The 11,908-nt window shown below is 34.6% G+C and overlaps 1 protein-coding gene across 1 annotated transcript; it reads right to left on the bottom strand.

The window, feature by feature from the left end:
* Positions 1-328: 328 nt before the first annotated feature.
* Positions 329-3,335, bottom strand: LOTGIDRAFT_236920 (hypothetical protein). Its single transcript, XM_009068130.1, has 3 exons — positions 3,077-3,335; positions 2,341-2,376; positions 329-1,350 (listed from the first exon to the last, which is right to left on the bottom strand). Exons 1-3 carry the CDS (start codon positions 3,254-3,256, stop codon positions 898-900), a joined length of 669 nt encoding a protein of 222 aa, XP_009066378.1. The 5' UTR covers positions 3,257-3,335; the 3' UTR covers positions 329-897.
* Between the last annotated feature and the right edge of the window lie 8,573 nt (positions 3,336-11,908).

The following is an 11,908-nucleotide window of genomic DNA, read 5'->3' as shown; positions in this document are numbered from 1 at the left end:
TTTACTATAGAGTATAAACTAATATCGTATAGTACTGTAATGTACAGAACTGAAACACTAACACTTTACTAATATCAACAACCACCTGTTAATGGGAGGGAACTCTTTATCGTAACAGGTGGTTATAGACCCAAGTGGTTTATATTTCCCATATTCATTGGTATATTTAGGTATTGTTTTGCATTGGAAATGGTGTTATACATTCCCCCTGCATCTTATTACATTACCAAATCAGAACAATGCCAAAACCTGTGTCGGAAATGAATATGTTTCTAAGCTTCTCTTACGTATTCCAACTGTGGGTGGATCTGTAATAATGAGAGTTAAGTTCGTAATGGAAATGTATTTATTTGGCATTCAGTAAGTTTTATAATTAAATCGGCCATAGACATCTCAAGAAAGACAATGGTCAATAACATCAATAATAAATACTTATTTGTAAAACAGAAACATAAAAATAATAAATTGCATATATTCAGATCTTTATGTTACCCTTTTTACGAGTGAACACGTCGGGAAGACTAAATTTTTGGTGTGAGCTTTTGTAAATCGGTTGTCTAGCTCAAGATGATCTTTGTTATAATACTTGGTTCACATTATCTGTATGATTTGATTGTTGGCTCTTTTTGATATTAGATGCAGACCCTGTAACCGAATGATTTTCAAAGGCAATCACAACATCCTGGAATCTTTTCGAATGTCAAAGGTTTCGCCTTCTCCAAAAAATGTCGGTGCCATATGCCTGTCTTGAAGTGCTGTTAACTTGTCTGTTATCGCTTTAGCTAACTCGCGTTTCCATCACCTCAAGCAGTAACTGCTCTACTTAATCGAATAGCTTTGAAATTAATGCAGGATGTGTTCAATACATCGTATATCGAACTCACTTCCGGTCATACTTCATGAAGCTTGGACTGGTTCCATCAGAGTCTGAATATGAAGTTCATGGTCTTCTATCAACTTATTATTCGCCGATAATCGTTTTTGTTTCACTAAAAATCTGATTTCGTAGTCTAATTCAAACAAATGTTCATCCTGATCTTCTGGAATGTAAAATTTGACATAGTCCGCAATTTTTGTGACGTATTCCACATTCGTTCCCGCTTTTCCTCGAGCAGACACAACCTGTTTTGCCATATTTTTGTAACTCGTTGGTCCCAGATAAAATTTGTTATTTTGAGTAGCAGTGTAGCACAAGACGGTGATAGTTTGGCTGGGTTGTTCTCTGGGATGGAATTCTGTCACTAGGGTCGTGTACCCCCCTAACTCACATTCTCGATTGTTCAGGTAACTTAAAGCTTTCATAATGTCTGCTTTTCCAGAAATTTTAAAGGCCACTCCCCATGCTTTACTCTGAAAGATAAAATATTTGTCTCATAAGAAACTCGAATGGTTGAATGGAGTTTTACGTCCGACTTTCCTCTTTATTCGAGATTGTTTAATAAGGAGACTCCTGCATGTATATAATTTAATTTTCTTTAATAATCAAAAATATTGGACACGGTTGGGTCGTTGGATAATGGCCTCTAGATCAGTGTTATCCTTGGTCATTGGTCAAGACAGGTCTACTGGTGTGGAATAAATAATAAGCCTACCCAACGGCTCAAAAGATTTCATTTTTATAAGTTCTTTTACTTATTTTGTTCAATTCAATATGCGATTAGCCTGACTTGAAATACCTAGTGTTATATAGTCAGCCAATACAAGACAGAGATGTGTAATAGTACATTTTGACTTAAAATAATGTATGTTTACAAACATGACCTTCACCCAGAAACCAATATTACAGTAAGTCATTAACTCTATTATTGAATAATAAAGGTAACAGGTCAAAACCCTGCGGTTTATCTATATCGGTTACTGCCGGTCGATCAAAGAATTTTGAACGCAGAAGCAAAATGATTGAAAAGAATATGAAACCCAAGAATTAATTTCTTTTAATAAAAATTATCAAATCGGTAATCAAATGTAATTTTTTTAATTTTAAAAATGGTTTTATTCATTAAAGTTGATAATAATGTCTATGTCACACTTATCAAATTTGTAGAGGCCTTAAATCTCTACGAATGTCCGAAGAACGCTATTTTCCACGTTTAAAATACTTTTTAGTTCTATAGTCGTCGAGGAATTCGGTTAAGGCCACAGTAATTCCACACCAAACACCTATTACATGCTCTCACCAACTGACTTAAACACTAGTAGTAAACATGATCTTGACCTTGTGATACTATAAATAGAATAGCACGTGGCTGATGCAATGCAAGGTATGGTATCAATGATGAAATATAGGTTTCAACAAATATTTGACGGCTTGTGAATCTTGAATGCTTAAAATAGACTTACCCCTTGACTTTCTTCTATATGAGCCACTCGTCCAGGCTGAAATTATACAAAAATACATATGATGTAGGCTAGACCATATGTAGACATGGGTAGGTCAACATGCTACCATAACATATGTTTGCAGACGTGCAAATATCGCTCTGCATGACTGATATAATATTCAAATGGAAAATATCGTTTCAATAATGAACCCGAATTAGATTAAGATAATTATATTAAAACCGTATGTTACCTTTATTAAATTATTCATGGACCGTTACAATTGCATTATTAATGGACAAACAACAAGTAGGCCACTAGGCTATTGAATAGGTATATAGAACCAACCCTGATGCATCTACTACATACAACAGGAGGCTACCCCACACCCAAGTAGATTCCCCATACTCATGTAACTAACCTACGCCAGGAACTTACCCCACACGCAAGTAGATGCCCCATATACCCATGTAGCTAACCTACACCAGGAACTTACCCCACATCCAAGTAGATTCCCCATACCAATGTAACTACCCCACACACCAGGAAGCTACCCCACACTAAAGTAGCTATCCAATACCCAAATATCTACCCCACACCAAAGTAGCTACCCAATATTGAATACCCAAATATCTACCCCACACCAAAAAAGCTACCCAATACCCAAATATCTACCCCACCACTGTATCTAGTTTTAAACCATACGATCAAGGTATAAGACTCTGTCAACTTTGAAGTTATTTAAGCTCACACCTACCACTTTCTCTGTGCCTCTGTGTGTTGAATTTCCCAAATCAAATCTTCGTACATAATTCTTAATAAACCCAACTTGTTTGGAATCGTATTTAAAGTCTGTTTTCCACAATAAGGAACCATACCCGAACACATGTAGATGTGAAGCGTTGAGTACTAGTTGCTTTAGTGTATCGGTATCCATTGTACAGCAGTTAGTATATAGGTTACAGTCTTAGTTGAATATGCGTTTTCCTCCAAGGATCTTCTTCATGTTCAAAATGACAGCTAGTTGTTTTGATCCTGTTTATTTACGTATATATATACTATTCCCCACGTGAACCCATGTGACCTTACTAATCATCCAATGAAAACCACCTGATCAGCTCATTCTAGTAATTTGATTGGCTGATCGATTTCATTCATTAGTTTTTGAGTGTAGTCAAGTGGATTGCATCAGCGTTTAACTAAACTTGCATCAGCTAGTTTCCTAGTTTGACATGTTTGACCGATTGCTATGGGAAAATTATGAAGAATTTATTGACAATTGAGGCGGTCAATGTACTGAATGTGCAGTTTAATACAATTTAAGTATCGGGCTGGTATTTATTTGGATGATGAAATTCACAGAAAGCCTCCTGTTAACTAAAGGAATGTAGGGGGACTTTTTAAACTGATGCCGTTTTGATGATGCCTAGAGAAGAATAGGCCTACGTGTCGATGATGGTAGCCTACAGTAATGTGTTAAGAATGTTGTTTTATTTTCATTTTTAGCTATTGGTTTTATATCAATTTATGGTTAATCGTTGAATATAGTTTTCGTGTGAAATACGTTTCAAAATGACTAATTCATTTTGGGACAGGAATATATTTGGAAAATTCTTCCGGGGATGCGGGGGGGAATAGATTTAGAAAATTCTTCCGGGAAATATGATGTCACTGAAGTTAATAATGACCGGTTTAGCAAATAATTACCCAACCCATTAAACGTGATATGTAAAGAAAAATAAATCATCGCAAATTATGCACATTTCATAAGATGCCTTGGTTACAGTAACCTACTATTAAAACTAACTGCACAAACAATACTCTCTCACTAGAGGTTAAGTCTGCGTGCCTGTGTCTGTGCTTTCGTAACATTGCTTAACCGCAATGTTATAATCTAAAATTCTTACTAATAGTTTATTTTGATCTTTGAATCCTCAACGCAACGCTTTATACATGGTGGGAGAATTCGCGTGATTTTCAGAATACGTGCTTTTTAGCACAATTTATTCGGAAAAAATACAAAGGTGATATTTTCATTTATTTTGATCCTATTTTTGGTAATAAACAATTAAGGAGTTCCAACATTAGTAACAGAATGATTTAAAAGGATTGATTGGTATGAATAATATTATATTTGCGTGACATTCTTCTATATCCTTATCTATTTATAGCTGGCTAGTACTGTGACTTATTGAGGGGAATATTTATGAACAGTTCTGGAAATTTCAGATGTTTTGTACTGCTACCATGCATTTTATTATTGATTCAATATACATATAGAACCGTCTAAATCAATATCATATGATCCCAAATCCTATATGCACTGAACTATATTTTTGAAGTTGAAACAATATGTTGGGAAAATGAAAGTCTTGTACAGTTTATGTCCGCAAAATGGACAATGGTGTGATGTCTAATGCAAATAAAGTTGCACGTTCACAATTTTTTTTTTTTTTTTTGAATAATTATAAATTGCCGTAATGAAGAGTTGGCAATAAATGTATATGGTGAAAATTTCTTTAAAAAATCAGACTGCTATTGAAATAGTTATTACCATGCCATAACCAGTTCTTAAAACATGGATTACTCCCTGAAATTTTGAAATTAATTTGAAAATCAAAATATACTTCTTAAAGATGGGTTCCCTTATTTTCATTTATGAAAATGAAAATGCTAATACTTATATGAATAGAAAATAGAGGTGTTCTAACTACTTGGACAAATACCAGCTTGTCTCTGATGTCCATAATTAATTCATGATTAGCTAAATTAGAAGAGAATTTCCAGTAAAATTCTCATGAGTGACCGATCAAGAAAGATCAAAAAGTCTTTTTTTGTTTATCCAGACTGTACAATCATGGACATTTATGATTGGTTAAAACTCTTAATTATATGCAAAATTACATAACACTTTGATTAAAAATACATGATAATTCATTAGAAACACCAATTAATCAAATAGTTTGTTTAATTTGACTCTATAAAACAAGGAAACAGATCTTTAATATAACTTGTTACCTTATTATATTTCTTGATGTATTGTTGGTAACTGTGAGACAAGACTTAGTCATGGTTTCAGTTTTTTTTCCCTCACTACCCTTTAAATTTATGTACTCACTTTCTTCCCTGTGCGTTTTATGTTACCTGTTTGCGGCTCCAGCGAGGCTGGCTCCTCATAGAAAATGGTTTGAACGCCCAATTGTACTCCTACTCCTTTTTGAATAAATTCAAAAATATAATTTATACATATTTGCCCCGCAATGTGTCAGAATGCACCAAATTAATTCACTTTCGAAAACTTTCTTGGCAGGACCCTATCAGACGATCCATGAGAGACGTGCGACAAGACGTCTCCAGAAAGTTGCCGCCTTCTGAATTCGGCCCCGACAGTTGCCCCCCTCCCCTCTCCCCCTTACACCTAATTAAGTCTGTCCCTAATTTGTACCACCAGTCTCGGGAGGCTGGCACCGCCACTGTGTCCTCCCCTCAGACATTTTCTAGAAATGACCCTAGACTTAATCATGGTTTCAGGTTTTTTTTCACACTCCCTCTTTAAATTTAAGTTTTTATTTTCTTCTTCCTTATGAGTTCATGTTACCAATTTTCAATTGATTTTTTTTTTAAATACTCATCATTTTAACTTTTAAGAGACGATAATTGGCGACAGAATGAGTCAATGAGGGCGTTTAGTTCTATAATCACGTGAACTTTGGATGGGGGAAATTTACATAAGGTGAATCAAGTTTGCTTTGCTCTTCAGGTCTTATGTCACGAGTTTCATCATTTACATGAGCTATAGTATAACTTTTGCACATGACCGGTGGTGAGGTCGGGTGATTTTATAATGACTGACATGTGACCATTTAGACTAGACGAGACTTGACCAAAACTATGATAAAAATTGACATACAGTAGAAATATCTGAACTCATGTGATTCATAAAAGTCGCGTTGTTCCAACATTAAGAAGTAGGTTCAGTCAGGGCAACAAACAGATTCAGGGCAAGTTAGGCTCTATTGGCAATGACATTATATAACCGGAAATATTTATCTAAACGCTCGAAAGGGCTACCATGAAAGTTCCGCTTGTATTCTGCAATAGATTCAGCTTTACGGAAACTGCCGAAGATTGCCGAATGATAGATAAATATGAAGAGCGTCAAAACGGATTCTAAGCGTGACGTTTTTAGAAAAAGGTTGGGAGACGGAAATATTCAAACTTATACCCTTTTATAATACCCTACATAGTTTAGTACCGGTAGTTGTTTTGGTATTAGTATGCCATTGACATCCTTGAGAAATATACGTTACAAATTGGGTATTAAAGGGCTTGTGGAAAGTTTCTAAACATTTCATATGTATTAAATAAATAAGAACACTATTAAAGATATACTACTCCTTTCTTTAATTTTTGCAACGTTTCAATTCACATACAGGAGTCTTTATCAAGCACAAATATCAAATATCAAATATTAATGATTAATTAATAGAACCAAAGATGTTTGATTGAAAAATTGGAATGGTGCAAATTGGTGCAATCAGTTTAAAATTCCTCCTACAGTCCCTTTAACTGTGAGATTTTATTTGTTCAGTGCATATAAGTGAACAAACCTGAAAATATGAAACAACAGTTTATTGATAGACCTAACCGTTGGTAAATAAAGGCGACGCAATACGCCGTTTCCGACGTAAATATTGACTTAACATATTGATATATTATATATTATTATGAACAATATTTACGATCAAAACATTACCACATACTGAACCATGCACAGTTAAGGGATGGATAGAAAGTGAATTACAAGTTTAAAAGCTTAGGAGCATTCGTGAATTGCGATTTAAGAGATTGTAAAGAGGTTTTCTAGCCTTTTTATGTGTATATCGGGGACACCTTTGACTTCTATTTGGGAGATTCCAATTCTTCGCCGAATGCCTGTGAGTAAACCGGATATGATGTAGCTCCCACCAGAGAATTTGTAACAATTATACCACAATAACATAATGATATAACTTTTCCCCCTTATATTGCTTAATTTAACAGAATGGATGAGTTGTATGGTATTTGTGCATATTCGCTACCCCCAAATGCCGCTTAAGGATTATTTATCATAAATGTTGTTAAGGGAACATGCATATGCTAATGGTGTCAAAACCTTTTACAAGAACGACCGGGATATTCGCGTCTTTGATCTTTAGTAAACTTCTTGAGTCAACCAATGGCGCGAGTCTGTTCAATACGTAATATAAACAGAAACAGATGGAAAACTTGCACTAAAAGTAAGATATGTACACAAATTAAACAGAACGTATAGTTACCACCATCAGGAAGGGTGTCTGATGTCTGGTGAACTGGTTGAAGGAAGTAAAACATCTTTGTTGTGTCTCGTAATAATGGATGTTGATGTTTTACACAATAACCCCGAGCGCACATGTCTATAACTATGGTTTGGGCGCAAAACGCTATAAATCTGGTCGCATTCTTCTATCATTATGGTATAAGGGCATAACAAAAATACATACATCATAACTATGGATTGAGCGCAGAAAAGGGGCAATAACAATAACAGGCTATGCTCTCGGAGTAGGCTACAATAACAACTTTAGTGCTATGCTCTCGGAGTACAATAACAACGACATCGCTATGCTTCCAGAATACAATAACAACAATATATCTATGCTCTCGGTGTATGATAAAAATCTCCATAGCTATACTTTCAGAGCACATTAACAGCTGTATAGCTATGCTCTCGGAATACAATAACAATGTTATAGCTATGCTCTCGGAATACAATAACAACCTTATAGCTATGCTCTCGGAGTACAATACCAACTCTATAGCTATGCTCTCGGAATACAATAACAATACCAACTCTATAGCTATGCTCTCGGAATACAATAACAACGTTATAGCTATGCTTTAAGAATTCAATAACAACTCTATAGCTATGATTTCGGAATACAATAACAACTTACTATGGCATCAACATATCAAATCTACTATCTCGTCGTGTATATTTAGATAGTCTACCGAACTTTATACTCGTGTTTACTGAACTTTATGTTCCTGTGTACCGAACATTATACTCGTATGTACCGACCATTAGACTCGTGTTTACCTAGCTTTAGACTCGTGTGTGCCGAACTGGCTCGTTTATACCGACCATCAGGCTCGTGTGCCAGCATCTGATATCTTCATTATGTCGTGTTTGATGAGTAGCGGCAGAAAAAATCAGTTATTTTGTAATATTATACATTTTATTATTACCAGTTGTTACATCGAGAGCGTGGGAAACTTTTTACTTGCACCATTTTGTCTGAAATTGGGGACGCTTCTGAACACTTTTGGTTTTGATTAAAGATGTGGTCAAGTCACATGGTACATACTTCAGAGATCTTCAGTACACCGGCGATGCTTTTTTTTGGGGGGGGGTAATTTGGTTTTATGTTGACATCTTTCATTTGTAACATTTTTCATTAATATCGTTTCTCCATCTGCCCATTGCATCTGCCCATATTCCTTTAGCACCGGTAGCATTTATTGTTTATAAGCAACATGATTACTCTATCTCTGCATTACTTCATCGGTCCATAGCTCTGTAACCCTGTGTCTACGAATATTAACTAACTTTATTTCAGATCTGGAATGTCAGCATTATTGTATAGGCAATATTTTGGTGACCTTGGCCATCTTAGAAATTTAGTAAATATGACTCTTAAATTGCATTTGACATATGTGAAATGTCAAAATGTTTGAAATAATAATGTCAAAGAATAAATTTACTTTCTTTCTCTACAGATGTTCCATTGTTAGGTTCAGGAGGGCAGAAGTCGACTGAAATATGTAGAATATTTTGTTATAAAAAGCCATTTAGTTGTCATGACAAGTTTTCTGGAATTTCGATTCTATGCTCAAACCCTTCTGAGAGCGGGTGTTATTATTATTATTTTTTTTCTTTTCTTTTTTTTGCTTTTCCGCCTTTGATCAGCATTTGTAATGCTTATCGTCGATGTACTTATTTTCTTGAAAAAGCCTTGTAGTTCATTTTTAAGACCCAAAATTAAAAAAAAAAATTAAATTTTAAAAACTCGTAAATAAAATTGAAACATTTCAGCTGTCTGTTTAATTTCTTCTACTTAACCCTTACGGCGGGGGTCAACCCACATAAATCGGCACACGACAGACAATTTTTAAAGAGAAGGTTTCAAATTTCCTGCAATGGTGCTTTTACGATTTTAAAAATCATTCTTCGATGACTGACGTGTTCAAAATTAAGACTTGTGTTATTTCATTTTTGATTTATGATCCAAAAATTATGTTTTACGATCGTAAAATTAATTTATGATGAGTGAACACGTTAATTTTTTAATTTTCATAATTTGACACGTTCATAAGTCATCATAGATGTACTTCAACCCGACAACGACAGTCAAAATACTCGGTTGGGTCCGTAGATTGTCGTTTTGTATTGACATCTGACAAAAATGCTGTGTAATATATCTATCTATGAATGTAAGTAGCCTTTGGTTCTGAGAGATGATTTTTGAGAGACCAGATGTTTCTTCATCACGACTGAAGCTATCGTATCCATCCAGCGGATTTCCTTATTCAGGGGACCGTTGTGATTCTCTGTGCTTGTCTTTTCAAAATATTTGAAATTCCACAACCTTTCCGGAGAGTCCTCATCAAGCATATCAATAGCATGCAGTCCTGGGCGCTTTCGGCAAGTCCACGGTTCATCTTTTGCTTTAATTATCAGAATATTTGTGGGCCTTTGTTTGTGTTTGAGTGTGTTGTTTGCAATTATTTCTTCCCTGTATGCAGATTTCGTTGCGTAATTCTACAGTTCGACACAAGTATAAAAGTCATCACACATACACACGCCTAGATCTAAGTTAAAGACTTAAACAGATGCGATTAAAAACGGTTTGTTTATGATTTCAATAGACGTAAACCAGTTTAATTCGCCAGAGACGTTAAAAATACACTAACAAACATTTCAAATGACATAGAAATACCTCCATATCTATTTTTAACATTTTTACACACACGAGCTGTGCATGTTTGGAATTTTCGTTCGCGTGGATGTAAATTTTCCCACGGTTTTCGAGTTTGAAGATACCATATGGCACACGACTTGAATGTCATCTTGCCTCCCTCTTTCATTAACTTTCTGAGTTATTATGGAGCCAAACTTATAAAAAAAATCTGACAAATGGGTTCCAGTAGGCAAAGTTAAAGTGGCGATCCGGTATTTTAAGTAATTCTCTTAAATGTTTCATAAAAAATAGAACTTGATTATAAAAGTAGCAGACGTTTCACTCTTATCTTTATCACAAGAATCTTGTGTTGAATAGTAACTTATCACTGGTAAAACTTTAAAGCACCGTTTCGACTTTCGTCATCTTCGGGATCCTAGCAAATATAAATCGGAGTTGTATGACGCATTTAAGTGGCATATTATGCATAATGAATTGGTTTTGGAGAGTAGTAACAGACGAGGAGCTGTGTCATGTGATTTACTATGTCGGTATGAAACCGACGTTAAAGAACCAGCGAGTTATGGTTGGCAACCGTTCTGATAAGTTTCCCCATTGTCCACTGTATAATGTTGAAAGCGTTCATAAGACCAAATATGGTGGAAAAATGAAAGCAGTATGTAACATTTCATTTCAAACTGTGTAAATATTTGACATGACAAAGTAAAGATCAATAACATATTTAAATTGTTCGTATTTTATTTTTTATAATTTGATTTAGCACATGATTAGACAATATACCATGTTAATAACTACAATATAAACCAGTTAATATCAGGTCTCGGTTAATTCTATATTATTAATGGCAAGTTATGCTTGTTTTCAGCTTATAATGGGGATTAAACAGTTTCTTTAGCTGTACAGTTCTGTTCATACAAGATTGGCAAGGTCACCCAAACAGTTATTTTCATTCAAAATGTAAATTGTTTTGGGGTTGTTCATTTATTGTTCTTCAAGCTCTGTTCCTTACAAGATTAGCAAGGTCACCCAAACGGGTTTTGCATTTAAATTTGTTATTTTTTGGGGTCTCTCGTTTATTGTTCTTCAAATTATTTTTCTTTAATATTTCCAGTTGTTTCAGGATCTAAAAATATTTATAGTACTGTGTACAATGAATGATTACAAAGTATGTAATACTGACTCAACCATATCAAATGCTATGATTATAATGGTAGCCTATATAAAAATGTTAATTCTAAAATTTACCAATATAATAAGTATGGTGTCTGGTGTTGTATTATCTATACAGTAGCTAATAGAACAAACCATCTGTATTGGGACCAGTACCTTCTGCATTTGCTTCTTCTATTTTCTACTGTATCAATGATTATACACCATACACCTCGCCGGACATCCTAGCTAGTCTATAAGCACCCTTTTTTCCAAATTAAACTGAAAACAAGGCCAACTTGTTGAAATAATATAGAACTGTCCTGACATTACTTTTAACTTGAATAACAAATTTTTAGAGATGAGTGAATGTTACTATATATACTATTTTATATAGCAGCTTGTATAATACATATTTTACAGTAACAATATATACAATT

Source organism: Lottia gigantea (genome assembly GCF_000327385.1).
Source record: "Lottia gigantea unplaced genomic scaffold LOTGIsca_89, whole genome shotgun sequence".
Taxonomy (NCBI): domain Eukaryota; kingdom Metazoa; phylum Mollusca; class Gastropoda; family Lottiidae; genus Lottia; species Lottia gigantea.
This window is presented reverse-complemented; position numbering and strand designations above follow the sequence as displayed.